Source organism: Colletotrichum lupini, chromosome 5 (assembly GCF_023278565.1).
Source record: "Colletotrichum lupini chromosome 5, complete sequence".
Lineage (NCBI taxonomy): Eukaryota > Fungi > Ascomycota > Sordariomycetes > Glomerellales > Glomerellaceae > Colletotrichum > Colletotrichum lupini.
In genome coordinates this window covers 4,997,162-5,010,736 of record NC_064678.1, presented here as the reverse complement: position 1 = coordinate 5,010,736, position 13,575 = coordinate 4,997,162, and the positions used below count along the sequence as shown (strand labels likewise).

At 56.0% G+C, this 13,575-nt stretch overlaps 5 protein-coding genes across 5 annotated transcripts; 3 read left to right on the top strand and 2 right to left on the bottom strand.

Moving 5' to 3' along the window:
• Positions 1–354: 354 nt before the first annotated feature.
• CLUP02_10920 (uncharacterized protein) lies at positions 355–1,461 on the top strand (the record flags this gene model as incomplete). The annotated part of the gene is made up of 1 exon (XM_049289892.1): positions 355–1,461. One exon carries the CDS (start codon positions 355–357, stop codon positions 1,459–1,461), a length of 1,107 nt encoding a protein of 368 aa, XP_049147037.1.
• A 1,131-nt stretch (positions 1,462–2,592) lies between these two features.
• CLUP02_10919 (helicase associated domain-containing protein) lies at positions 2,593–5,592 on the bottom strand (the record flags this gene model as incomplete). The annotated part of the gene is made up of 1 exon (XM_049289891.1): positions 2,593–5,592. One exon carries the CDS (start codon positions 5,590–5,592, stop codon positions 2,593–2,595), a length of 3,000 nt encoding a protein of 999 aa, XP_049147036.1.
• A 572-nt stretch (positions 5,593–6,164) lies between these two features.
• On the top strand, positions 6,165–7,480 carry CLUP02_10918 (DnaJ domain-containing protein; the record flags this gene model as incomplete). Its single annotated transcript, XM_049289890.1, has 2 exons — positions 6,165–6,334; positions 6,406–7,480. 2 exons carry the CDS (start codon positions 6,165–6,167, stop codon positions 7,478–7,480), a joined length of 1,245 nt encoding a protein of 414 aa, XP_049147035.1.
• Positions 7,481–7,803: 323 nt separating this feature from the next.
• On the bottom strand, positions 7,804–11,320 carry CLUP02_10917 (uncharacterized protein; the record flags this gene model as incomplete). The annotated part of the gene is made up of 3 exons (XM_049289889.1): positions 7,804–8,573; positions 8,651–9,049; positions 9,109–11,320. The coding sequence occupies 3 exons, from the start codon at positions 11,318–11,320 to the stop codon at positions 7,804–7,806; spliced, it is 3,381 nt and encodes a 1,126-aa protein (XP_049147034.1).
• Positions 11,321–11,813: 493 nt separating this feature from the next.
• On the top strand, positions 11,814–13,571 carry CLUP02_10916 (uncharacterized protein; the record flags this gene model as incomplete). The annotated part of the gene is made up of 10 exons (XM_049289888.1): positions 11,814–11,847; positions 11,908–11,962; positions 12,058–12,242; positions 12,307–12,425; positions 12,480–12,706; positions 12,764–12,854; positions 12,907–13,041; positions 13,094–13,155; positions 13,215–13,324; positions 13,381–13,571. The coding sequence occupies 10 exons, from the start codon at positions 11,814–11,816 to the stop codon at positions 13,569–13,571; spliced, it is 1,209 nt and encodes a 402-aa protein (XP_049147033.1).
• Positions 13,572–13,575: the final 4 nt, after the last annotated feature.

Genomic DNA, 13,575 nt, shown 5'->3' with positions numbered 1-13,575 from the left:
ACACTTGCACCCCCTTCCACTTTCCCCTTCCCTTGCAGTGACCCAAAAAAGGCGAATCGCGGGAATATACGTCAGGGTCACAGGGTCACCGAAAGCCAATCTATTTGTCCCCCCACCACCTGTTTTCCCAGACTTCATTTATCCACGTCCCTTCCCCCCTCTCTTTCTTCTGGGCCTACATAACATCACGTCAACCTCAGGGTCCCTGCTTGTTGAAGAGAGACATTCCATTAATTCTTGGTCCCTTTTCCCACAGAAACCACCCTATAGCATTGTGTCAGCAAATCCATCTGCATCCCACCTCTTAAACACCAAAACCACCAACACCACCGACTCGAACAACCCTGCATCAAGATGAGCCTAGTTGAGGCAAACCCCAACAACATCGCCGAGACGATCGTACAGCACCCCGCCGTCGTCGCTCACAATATGGCCGGCACCACAAGCGGTGATGCGACACCCCGCGCCTCGAGCCACAATGAGCCTCAATCGGACAACACGAAGAAGGACGTGAAGAACAAGGTGCGCGGATTGTTCGGACTCGGCAAAAAGAAGGAAGAGTCAAATGTCTCCAACAAGTCTTCATCGTCTGCCAAACCTGCAACGACCGTCACCAGCAACCCCTCCTTGACACGGGATACCTCTAGAGCTTCAGCTCGGTCTACGACATCGCCTTACGTGCACCCTTCATCGCCAAGCCGTGGAATGTCTACGTCCCCGCGAGTGCCATCCCCGGCGGGCTCCCAGATCTTCGAGCGAGATGTCGACAACATGTCAATTAAGCCTCAATCGCCCGCCATTCCGTCGCATATTCAGACCGAGAACCATATCCCTCCCGTTTTGGACGCATCATCCGAAGCCATCACAAACGACCATCTTGATCCGGATAGCGTCGAGATTGTCACCCACTCTCAGCATCAACCAGCTGCAGCAGCTGTCACCGGCGCCAACGGAAACGGTACACCTCACCCTCCCGATTCCATGGCTGCATCATGGACCGATGAGCTCCGTGCATTTGCGGATCGCGAAGACGCTTCCAACTACAATGCGCTCGATAATGCCGACGTGCGCAGGCTGAGCTTCATCTCTTTTGCCGACGTCGTGCAAGCCGAGCAGGGCGGCCACGGCGGCGCAGCAGGTTCTCGTGATTCCATCCATGTCGCTGGGCTGACGTCCCTCTCGTCCATCAACGCCCGCTCGCCCTCACCCATCCGATCACCCGTCTCTTCTCAGGGGCCGGGCACCTCGCCGCCAACAAGCAATCCCGCGTCCGTGAAGGGTCTGGAAATGTCCCCCGGACGCAAATCTCTTGGCAGCCCTATTTCGTCCCATCACAACCTCAACATGAGCAGCGAGCTCAATATTGAGACTATGTCACAAGCGCTCAGGCGCACGGGAAGCACGGATCTCAGCGGGGTCCGCAGCTTGCCCACGAGCCCGATCGAGGGGCCATCACGTTAAAGAGAGGGCAATGACGGGACGTTTGATGAAAATTGAAGCGAAAACAAAACAAATTTACGTTACGGAGTCGGAGGCAAACCGGAGAAACCATTGATACCAAAGTGGACGTTCTATGACTTTTCTTGTCTTTTTTTCTTCTATTCAAATGCTGCAAATTAGGCCAGCACTCGTTGATGGAGGCTAGCTCATCGAATTAGAGAGGGAGGAAACTTGTTTTTCTTCTCTTCACATGCGTTTTTCTTCTACCTTGATAGGGTTCGATTTTGGAGTTGGGCAAAGCAAGATAAATATTGATATCATTTGCTTATCTCACTCTGATGAGCGCTATACGTGTGGCATGTGCGTGATTGGTAGCTTCCTTTTGAATTCGGGAACATCTTCCGTCCCCATCGGCCTACTCCCACGCCCAGCGATTTATGGCTTTCTGTTGCAGCTGCATCATTCTTCTGCTTCATAAGGGCGTACGCAGAATCTCAGATAGCGAGAATGCAGACTGATGTGAGACGATTTTGTAAAGACGCAATTTGCAAGGGGAGTGGCCCAACGCATGTCAGTGGTGTACGTTGAGTGTGAGGATCCTGAGTCGGTTTGGTATCCTGATAGCGTACTAAACCGTCCGGATGAACAAGTCAGCGCCACCGGCCAAGGTAGTCCACGTGTCGCCGAAGGAAATTTCCTCAGATACTTCTACGGATACCTGAGTTCTGGCATCATGAGGCGTAGCTCGGCCGTGGGTCGGGCTATCATGAGGGTGGGAATCACATACTACACAGTCCGTCTTTCTCGTCTTCTTCTGGGCCGGTTGGCAACGGCTCAGATTTGGCATTTGATAATTGATCTCGCATGTGCAAGACCAAGTTTTTTCTTTTAGGTTTTTTTTGTCGCTTTTTTAGTATCATGTCACGATTAACGATAAACCCGCGATTCTTCTCATGCTAATTATCAAGATATGTACGCAGGGCTTATTGCTTTCTTGGGGTGAGGTAGTGAATAGAGGGCAGATAAATACATTGGGTAAAATAGAGGTTTAATACGGTATCATAAGTTGATCATTTTATTCCATAAACCCAACCTTTAACGTCCCCCTCTTTTCAACCCGTCCACCAGATCTCTACACACAGCACGACCGCTTTACCGATCATAAGTCCTAGCCTTGGGCATCTTCTTCTCCTCCATGGCCTCCACGTCCTTCTGCTTGTAAAAGTGCGGCGCCAGCTCGGCGAGCCACTTGCTCTCGATGGGCATGCAGCTGCGCATGTACTCCTTTGTCGTCTGCACGAGCTCAAAGTACACGAGCATCTTGGTCGGCGGGTCGACGCCCATGAGCACCGACGACGGGTGCACGTAGACGGTGGCGTTCTTCTTGACGGTGCGGTAGCTGTCGCCGCTGCGCTGCAGGCGCGCCGCGTTGGGGAAGAAGCCGGCCGTCAGCGCGCGCTTGATGGGCGGCAGGTTGGACGCGCCGCAGCTCGAGGGCGAGACCTCGACGCGCTCGCAGAGCTTGGCCAGCTGGTCGCGGACGTCGCGCGCACGCGTCAGGGAGCGCTGCTGCAGGAAATTCTCGCGCGACCAGATGGGCGAGAAGTCGCTGTCGACCCACTGATTCCAAATGTTGAGCAGCGTCAGGTGGTCGCCGCCCTCCTTGACGGTGAAGCGGGCGCGCGCTGAGTCGGCGTGGATCTTCTTGTCCTTGGGGCGGAAGAAGAGGGCCGAGGCCTCGCTGAGCATGGAGACGACGGAGAGCACCTCCTCAACGCAGCCCTCTTTGTCGGCAGCGAGGACGGCCTTGGCAAGCATCGGGTCAGTGGGGAACTCGGCCATCTGGCGGCCCATCTTGGTGAGCTCGCCCTTGTGGTTGAGAGCCTGGAGGGCAAAGAGCTGGTTGAGGGCGCCGATGAGGGCCTCGGTCGGCGGCGGGTCCATGAACTCAAAATCGAGGAGCTCATTGATGCCTAGCGACTTGAGCTGGAGGACGACGCCGTTGAGATTCGTGCGCTGAATTTCCGGCATGGGCGACTCGTCCATCTCGTTCATGTAGGCGAACTTTGTGTAGAGGCGGAAGCACTTTCCGGGTCCGACACGACCTGCACGACCACTCCTCTGGTTCGCGGACGCCCTTGAGCAGGGTGTCACGACGAGGTTTGACATGCCGGTGGCGGGGTTGTAGACGTTCTCCTTGACGAAGCCGGGGTCGATGACATAGACGATACCGTCAATCGTCAAACTGGTCTCAGCGATGTTGGTAGCCAGAACGACCTTGCGAGCACCTTCTGGGGTCGGTTCGAAGATCTTTGCCTGCAGCTCCGATGGCAAGTTGGCGTAAATTGGACAGACAACAAGTTCCTTGACACGACTTCCCAGCTTTTTCGCCGTATCGACTATTTGTTGTTCGGCCGCGTCAATCTCGTCTTGACCCGTGAGGAAGACAAGGATATCGCCCTTGCCCTGCGTTGTGTGGATTTGGAAAACCGTGGTGATGGCGGCTGCCAGGTAGTTGGCCTCTGGCGCTGGCGTATAATAAATGTCAACTGGGTATCTTCGTCCGGGGATGTTGTAAATAGGGGCATCGTCGAAATAAGCGGCGAACTTTTCCGCGTTCATCGTCGCTGATGAAATCAAGAGTTTCAAGTCTGGCCGTTCCCTTGCCAAATCCTTGACCAGAGCCAGCAAAATATCGGTGTGGACAGTTCTCTCGTGAGCTTCGTCAATCATGATGGCCGAGTACCCGGAAAGATCAGGTTCAGTCATGAACTCTCTTAGCAACATGCCGTCCGTCATGTATTTCAGAATCGTCTTGTCGCTCGTGTTGTCCTCGAAACGAATCGAGTATCCGACCTCCTGCCCGACCTTGACGCCAACCTCGTCTGCCACACGCGCAGCGACACTCATCGCAGCAACACGACGCGGTTGCGTACATCCAACCTTCATTCCATTCTTGGTGAACCCAGCTTCGTGTAGGTATTGCGGTAACTGTGTCGTCTTTCCGGAACCTGTTTCTCCAACAATGACCAGAATCTGATACTTTTCCATCGCCGCGAGAAAGTCATCTCGATATGCGTAAATGGGCAGGCTCTTCCTCGTCTCCTGGATTGTGAGCTGCTTCTTCTCTGCTGCCTCGATCTGCGCCGCCAGGAATTGCTGCTCCTTGGTCAATTTGCCCTCTCCAGGCATACTTGACCCCAAGTTCCATTTGATGTACTGCTCCTCATCCATGACGTAGGAGTAATCGTCGTTTTCTCTCTCCGACCTCTGGATCTGCGCCTTGGCCTTGGTAGCCTGCTCCCTTTCCCACTCTTCATGCTCCGTGACGAACTTTTCTTGCCCGTACTCATCCTTCTCCACGTATCTCTTGTACATCGCATCTTCTTTCCTCTTCTTGTCGATTTTGCCCTTCTCCGTGATGTAGTCCTCTGGTATGTAGTACCCATCCTTGTGGTCATCAATCTTGAGGCGTTCCTCCGCTAGCCGTAGAATCTCGCGGTTCTTGGTGAATTCGGCCTTCTCCCGCTCCGATAGCCTTACGCCGCTCCTCAACTCTTCCGTCTCCTCGGCGACCTGCTTGCGCAGCAGGGCAAGCTTCTCAGCCTCTCGTTTCCCGAGGTACATCTGTCGACTCTTCATGCGGAGATCCTCCATGTTCGCCTTGCGATCCACCTCTGGCCGTCGGCTCTCAGCCGTCTTTGACTTCTTGTCGTCCTTTTCCCGTAACCGCTTTGCAAACGCCTCGCGCTCCTCAATGTCGCGCTGACGCTCCAGTTCTTCCTTGGTGCCATCCGACTGGTCCGCGTCGCGGTCGCGATCATCGTGGCTAAGCTTTACCCGCTTCGACGCAGACTCTTTGAACTCGGGCTCGTCGTTGCCGTCCGCTTCCTCGGGTTCCGACGGTGGCTCCTCGTCCGCCCACCTGTCGTCGTCGTCTGCGTCTCGTTTGCGGTACTGTTTTGAGGGTCGGGCCGGCGATCTGGAGCGTGATCGTCTTCTCGAGGGTCTATCGCTACGGTCGCGATCCCGATGTCTTTCGCTCGAACGGTCGCGATGGCGCGATTTGTGCTTCTTCTTGTCCTTGACCACCTTGGCGGGACCGACCTCGTCGTCCTCCATCGGGAGGAAGGCGTACTTTTTTGATGCCATGGTCGCATGTATCAATCCAAACGTATGAGGTGTATGCTTCCACGAGATTTCCGGGGGTTTTCGGCTTGGCAGTCCGGAAAGAAGTTGTTCAACAAGAAGCCTGGAATAGGCCTGACGACGTCAAGTCATGAAGGTTGAGGCCTCAAGCAGTTGACGTGCCTGGGGTGTCTCTGCGCATTCGTCTGAACTTCAGGAGGCCCCACACAATTTAGCAACGAGAGTGGGGCATAGGCTGCAAAGAAGCCAGCGCCCAATGAACATGTCCGGATAACATGTCTTATCGGACCTGCGTAGCTCCCTTCTTAACACGTTGGAACTTTACATTTTGGGACAGCTGGTTTGCGCGCTTCCTTTGGATCGATTACCTATTATCTCCATACCCTACCTCACTTCTCTCTTTTTCTCTCCTTTCTTTCGCAACCCGATTTCTGTTCCGACAAGTCCTTACCTTTTTCCATTCCTCTAGGGCTTAAGAAATCCAACAGGTCCACGAGTCAACGAGCATTTTCTCTTGCGCCCGGTTCATCGAAAGGAAAGTACTCTATCTCGAAGTACACCACAGGTGGCCCACGATGTACTTCCGAGGGGCAGCACTCGTGCTGCTGCTCCTATGCCTCGTCCAGCTGGCCCTCTGCGCCGAGGACTACTACAACCTCTTAGGCATCAGCAAGAAGGCCTCAGATCGTGAGATCAAATCTGCTTATCGCAAGCTGAGCAAGAAATACCACCCCGATAAGAACCCGTATGCGTCTTCCTATTCCTCCTTGCCCCTACTCATTGCATAAAGCTAATCGGTGATTCCTATGACAACAGAGGCGACGATAGCGCAAAGGACAAGTTCGTCGAAGTCTCCGAGGCCTACGAAGCCCTCATCGACCCCGAAACCCGCAAAATTTACGACCAATACGGCCACGAGGGCCTCAAACAACAGCAGCAAAACGGCGGCGGCCACCGCCACGACCCCTTTGACGTCTTCTCCCGCTTCTTCGGCGGCGGCGGCCACTTTGGCGGCCACGGCCAGCGCCGCGGCCAAGACGTAAACGTCCGCATCGGCATCTCCCTCCGTGACTTCTACAACGGCATCAACACCGAGTTTCAGTGGGACAAGCAGCACATTTGCGAAGACTGCGACGGCACCGGCTCCGCGGACGGCAAAGTAGACACCTGCGGCGTCTGCGGCGGCCGCGGCGTGCGCATCGTCAAGCACCAGCTCGCCCCCGGCATGTTCCAGCAGGTCCAGATGCAGTGCGACGCCTGCGGCGGACGGGGCCAGGAGATCAAGCACAAGTGCCACACCTGCGGCGGCGCGCGCGTCGTGCGCAAGCCCACGACCGTCCAGCTCACCGTCGCCCGCGGCGCGGGGCGCGACAGCCAGATCGTCTACGAGAACGAGGCGGACGCGAGCCCGGACTACGTCGCCGGCAACCTCGTCGTCACGCTCTCCGAGAAGGAGCCCGAGATCGGGCAGGACAACCCGGACCGCGTCGACGGCACCTTTTTCCGCCGCAAGGACAACGACCTCTACTGGACCGAGGTGCTCTCGCTGCGCGAGGCGTGGATGGGCGACTGGACGCGCAACGTGACGCACCTCGACGGCCACGTCGTGCGGCTCTCGCGCGACCGGGGCGGCGTCGTGCAGCCGGGCCACGTCGAGACGGTCAAGGGCGAGGGCATGCCGGTTTTCCACGAGGACGGCGACAGCGTGTACCACAAGACGGAGTTTGGCAACCTGTACGTCGACTACGTTGTCGTGCTGCCCGATCAGATGGAGAGCGGCATGGAGAAGGAGTTTTGGAGCGTCTTCCAAAAGTGGCGGGGCAAGGTCGGCGTCGACTTGCATAAGGATAGCGGACGGCCAGAGAAGCCTCCGGTGCACGACGAATTATGATGAAAGAAAAACAAGGAGAGAGAAGATGATGCCCCGTAGATGAACTGTGTGATACTAGAAATAGAAAGGCCCAATCAAAGTACATAATACGTGCTCTTTTGTCTGAAACTTCATACCTCCAAATGCGTTCTCGGTCAACCAAGCGCAATCATTAAACTCTGCTCATGTATTGATATCTACCAAAAGTGTCTCGAACCAACATCATAAATTCGTTATCTGTAACATCATGTCGTGTCTAGGTCCTAAGAATGTAGAATGTAAAAGCGCCGAGTCATGGCGTCGCAAGATTCATATAAGAGATCCAAAGAAATGGTCATAAATCGTCATCTGCTCTTCCTCCGCCTCCTTCGTCGGTCGTCATAATCATCGTCGTCACTGTTCTCTATCCTGCGCGAGTCGCCGCCATGTTGCACTTCCTGAACCGCTCCCACCACATCCTTCAGCAGACTCTTCCAGCTGCTTTGCCCGCTGATCATGCCTTCAATGTCGCTCGCAATCTTCTGCACAACATCGCCATCTGTACCACCCACAGCCCATGCCCCGCTTGAATGCAATCCTTTGCCGTTTCGTGGCCGGCTTTCGAACGCCCCTTGTCTCCATCGCATGGCCCCCGAAGTGCCACCACCACCAACGGGTCGTCCCTGAGTGTCAAAGCGGTCGGGCAGGACCTCAACCTCGTCTTCCGATTCTGGTGGTGTTTCGATTTCCCTCTTGCGGCGACGGGAGACCGATTTACTACTAGGTGGATCCGAGGAGGAACGTCTACGGTTGAGGACAGGCCGCAGTGTCGCCAGTTGCTCTTCGCTGAGGGCCGGTACTTCTTCCTCTTTCCTAGCCTCTTCCTCGGCCTGCTGCTCATGGGCTGAGCGGTGCAACCGCAAGGTTTGGGATGATTGGGGTGACAGAGTAAAGGCAACAGACTTGGAGGAAGAATGTTGTGCGGTATGAGGACGCTTTGCAGATAAAGCGCTCGACACCGATGAAGACGCAGGAGATAAGGACCGAGACCGAGATCGCGGTTGGGACTGGGAACGAGACCTAGACAGTGACTCGGGGAGAAACTTTTTGACACGCTCTCGCCACTTTAAACCATCTGCGTTGAAGGTCAGCTTCCGATGTAGACACGAACGAAGAAATATCACAAAAGAAACAACGATTAGATCAACCCACCCTCACGACCCAGACCGGCTGGCTGGACAGCTTGTGGTGAGGAGCTACGAGATATGTCTTCACTCACATGGTCAGGACCAAATCTCGTTCCCGGCGGGCCACCGCCTGGAGGTGGATGACCACCAGCAGGCGGAGGGGGAGGATAGCCGCCGGCCCCGCCTGTGGCCATCGGTGGAGATGGCCCCATTGGCGGTGGTCCCGGAGGGTACACCGAGTCCGAGGACGGGTACGGCGGATACTGATCTCTTAGGTTGGCCGTGGAAATGTTGGGATGCTGGGTGAAGCCAGCGGCAGCTGCTGGTGGTGGCGGGTAGAATGAGCCGCCAGAGGCGTGTGGAGGTGAGGGAGGACGGCTGTAGTTGTCGTAGTACCCGTCATCCCGAGCATCCTCTTCATATCCTGTGATGGTTGTCAGTTCAACTGGGTTACTAGCGTGTGCTCGATTTGGGACTCCTTACTCCTGCGGTCTCTCTCTCTTTCCCTGTTCCTCATCCTGTCGTCTGTGCTGCGTTCCCTGCTGTAGGCGCGTTCTCTTGAGTAAGTCCTTTCGCGTGTGACGGATCTGTCTCTAGAGCGGGATCGGGCGCTTCTCTCCCGCGACCGTCTGTCTTCTCGCCTCTCCTCTCGTCTTTCCTCCTCCTCTTTCTCCTTCTTCTTTTGATACTGCTTCAGTCCAATCGCAGCGGCTCCCGTTCCAACTGCAGCCGCCGCCATGTCTCTCAATCGGCTCTTGCTCCTCTTCTTCGCCGGCTCGTGGCCGTCGTAATCATCGCCAGACATACGCCGGTGTCGACGGCGTCGCCTCTCGTTCGCTGCAGACTCATACCCGTCGTCCGGCGGGTAAGGCGGGTCGGTCGGCAGCGGTTCTGTTCCGTACTCAACTAAGCCTAGCTCAGGATCAGCGCTGCGCGGCTCGGAATATAGAGAGCGGGCCTGGGACCTGCTGCGCGACCGACGACGTTCACGCCGTTCCCGCCGGACTTCCTCCTCGTAGTCCTGCTCTTCCAGTTCTCGATCTACCTCGCGGTCCTTCTTCTCTTTGCGGTTCTTATAGATCTTGCTAGCAACTCCGCCTGCCAGACCAGCGGCGGCAATCTCTGCTCCAGTCCTGATGCGAGACTTAGACCGTGACCTACTCCTAGATTTGGACTTGGACTTGTTGCGGAAGTGCTGGACCAAACCCGCGGCGGCAGCCGTTGCAGCGGCAGCCTTAGCCACGGAGCGACTGCGGCTCTTCCGGCTCTTGCGGCTGCGGCTACGAGATCTAGATACAGAGTAGCTTGAAACAGAGTAGCCTCTGCCGCGGCTTCGACCACGATGCATTTCTTCCTTTTCGATCTTTCCACTCTGGTAATACTTTGCGGCGCCTGCAACAGCGAGCGCGGCGGCAGCAATTCCCAGACCGGTCTTGATGCGGGAGCTGCGACTACGAGATCTCGAACGAGACCCGTAATGATGATCGTCGTGGTAGGTGTCTTCATACGCGCTGCGAGCCCGTCGAATGATTTCAGTGCCTAGGCCACCGATAGCAGCACCGGCGAGGACTTTGCTTCCACGGTTGGCACCAAGCTCACCGCGGCTGTCTCTTCGACTCGCAGCGAGAGCAGCGATACCGGCGCCAGCGAGGGCTCCCTCTGCAAGATGGCGTTTGTGATGATGGTCTGAGCTGGAGCTTCGGTTTCGGCGAATGACAGTCCGCTTCATGTAGTAATCCTCGTCGTCGCTGATGTATTCGCCGCGACCACGGCCTCGTCGGTCGTAGTGGTACTCACGCTCATCTCGGCGATACGGGCCAAGCTCCTTTGTCTCACGGCGGTAGTAGTACTCATCTTCGCGGGGATCGCGACGGACAACCTCGCGAGGGGACTCGCGCTCTCTCAGGACGACGATGCCGGGTTCCTGACGGGGTACGATGATGGGCGCGGGTGGTGCAGCTTCCTGAACAATAATCTTCTGGGGCTCCGGGGCTTGCTGACGAATGATGACGGGTTGGGGGATAGGTGGGGGGCTGACGGGAGAGTAGAACTCGGTCTCCTTGCGGTATCTCTCGACCTCTGCCCCGCCATGATCGTCCCGGTATTCCTCAACGCGCTTCTCGACTGTGACGTCTCCATCCTCACGGCGTTCGACACGCTTGTCGACTCTGACTTCTGTCTCGGGTGAATGATGATGGTGGTGGTGGCGATGAGACTTGTTAGAGCGGCGGTCCCAGTCAACGCGCTCGCGCTCGACTTCGATTACACTTCGATTATCGGCGACGCTGCGAACATCGTCGAAGCGGCCGGCATCGAAGCGGGGTGCGCGCTCACGTTCACGTTCGTACTCCTTTTCGTAGACGACGCTGCGGGTGTCACCTCTGTAGGGGTCAATAACTTCGCGCTCACGCTCGGTTACCGTGCGCTCAACAACCTGACTCCGGGAGTCAAAGGCGGAGCGCGGGCGGTCGGGAGCATAGCCATACTCGCCGGAGGTGCGCAGCGGGTAGCCCGAGTATCGTGACCGGCGGTCGTCTTCTTCGACTTCGACACGCTCAGTGCGCTCGACCCTCTCGACTCGGTTTGGCGCTACTTTGTAACGGCGAACTGTGGAGGTCTTGTATCGGTCTTCATCGGATGAGTACTCAGTCGGGTCCCGGTAAACCCGAGTGGTTTCTCTATAAACTCCAGCCATCGCTAAATGCGATGGGGGCGTCGAAGGGCAACGCTGTTTTCGGGAAGCGGCAGAGAAATGTCAAAACGGGCGACAACGGTTCGGCTGGATGGTGTAGATTGGCAGGCGGGGGGTTGAACAAAGGATGTGCGATGATGACGGAGGGGAGCCCACGGATTAAATGGTGTGCATGTGTAGTCAGGTAGTGACTAGTTCGGTTTACGGGTGTACGTGGTAGATTGGTTTTATTTAGGAGGCTAGTGGGACTGTGATCGCCTTTGGTTGGGTGAGAGGATGGGAATCTGTCTATTGAACACACCAATAGACGAATATCCAGTCGATTCCAGCCCAGCCAACGTAATAAGGGTGGGTGATGTGAGAGGGAAGTGCCCGGGAGAAGGACAGAGAAAGGTGAGTGAGTGGAGAGAGCGTTCGGAGCGAGAGAAGACGGGAGAGAGGGGGGAAAGAATGGAGGGGAGGTGGAGGGACGGCAAGGGACCGTGGAAGCGAAGAGATGGAGGGGCAGCCCGTCGACCCGTCCGTCACCCGTGGGCCGTCCAGTTGGTGTTGGGCTGAGATGGGAAAGTGCAATGCTGCGTAGCGGGCAGGATCACACAGCGCTGTTGCCAAAGCAGAAACAGCAAAATCAGGGCAGGGCGACAGGTGGGCAGGTAATAATGTCCATGCCTCCCGATCTTACCTTACCTTCCTACACATCCTAGTCTACGGAGTACCTCTCTTCTACTATACCATGGCAGCCCGCTTCTTCGGACCTCGATGATCATTCTGAGGCATCCCCCTGAGGCTTTCCCTTCCATCCCGACCAGGGCGCCAAACATTGAAGGATGGGACGGGATCAGCCAGACCTCGTTTCTGGGCCCGGTCTTGTCAGTGCCCGCCGCCCAGGCCACGACTTGCGAAGACTCTAGGCGGCCCGGCCAAGGTCAGCGGACGGAAAGGAACTGCTATTGCAGTACTAATGTGCAGCGAGCCACGGATTGTCGAAGGGTGTCCCATGTCACCATCACATTCTGACCCTCGACCGCCCACGCTACTTACTACTATGTATATCCATCCAGTCTCCAGAGCGTTTGGACTCGACCAGGGCACAAAGGATGGGAGGCAAGTACCTAAGGTACATGTAACCCCAATGAAGTGCCTTTTTCTAATCTTTTGGTAGTACCTATCCATTTCCAGGCAGCCTACCTTACCTATACATCTCGACAGTCTGCGACTCGGAACTACGATATCCTCGCTCCAGGCCTACCTACTATCGAAAGCTTGCCGAGGGGCTAGCGATGTCTATCAACGCTCTTACGTCATTTACACTGGCTACTGCGACCCGGAAGCCAACCCCACGAAAAAAGAAAAAAAAAAGAAGAAAAAAAAAGCATCAGGAACTCGTCAGTCGCCAGTCTACTAACTACGAGCGAGACACGAAGCGACAAGTTCTTCCAACATCAGTGAGAACATCGCTCCTCCTCAACAAAAACATAAGAGTACCAAGAAATCTAGGGATCACGGCGCAAGGCAGCCTTGTGACCAGGCAGATTTGGTGCGGCACGCCATCCGAAGCTAGGAGGGTGGGTGGCTCAGTACAATGACAGGCCGTGACATCCCCGGGCGGCCTTGTCATCCGCCCCTCATCCTTGTCACCCGAGACAGCTGGTCAGCTTTCAAGAAGACAAAGATACCCCGCGGACACATTTCAAGAGGAGAACAGTTCAGGAGAAGGTGAAGAGGTGCGAGAAAGCGCGCGCAGCCCCTGAGGCGGTTTGAGCCGGGTTTGCGCAGCAGGCGCGGAAACGGACAAACGAGTCGCCACGCAACCATCCACGCGGAGGCTATGTGTTAAGGTATTGTTTAACCCTCGGGAGAGGCCAAGCTAGCATTCTTGACATTCTTGACAGATCAGACGGCGTCCGTGGCGCAAGACTTCAAAGATGTATCGCGTCCATCACTCACCGTTTGAACCCTGGAAGCTTCTGCCCCGCATCATCGCAGCCTGGTGTCGTCATGGCACAGGTAGGCAATTACAGTTGCGCCCAATCCCATCGTTCCCCTGCACTATGTGCTGCTAGGCCATATTCTGGAGGCTGGAATCTCTCGGGAAGCGCGAAGAAACACTCCCAGCGAGAAATGCCCCCACATTGGCCCTGGTCTGGCCTCGTGGTCGATGGAGACGAGGTTGCCCAAGACACTTTCTAGTCGCTACCTTACAAGTCACCAGAGAGCCCAAAACTCCATCGTCAACTCTGTCATCATCATTTGATTAA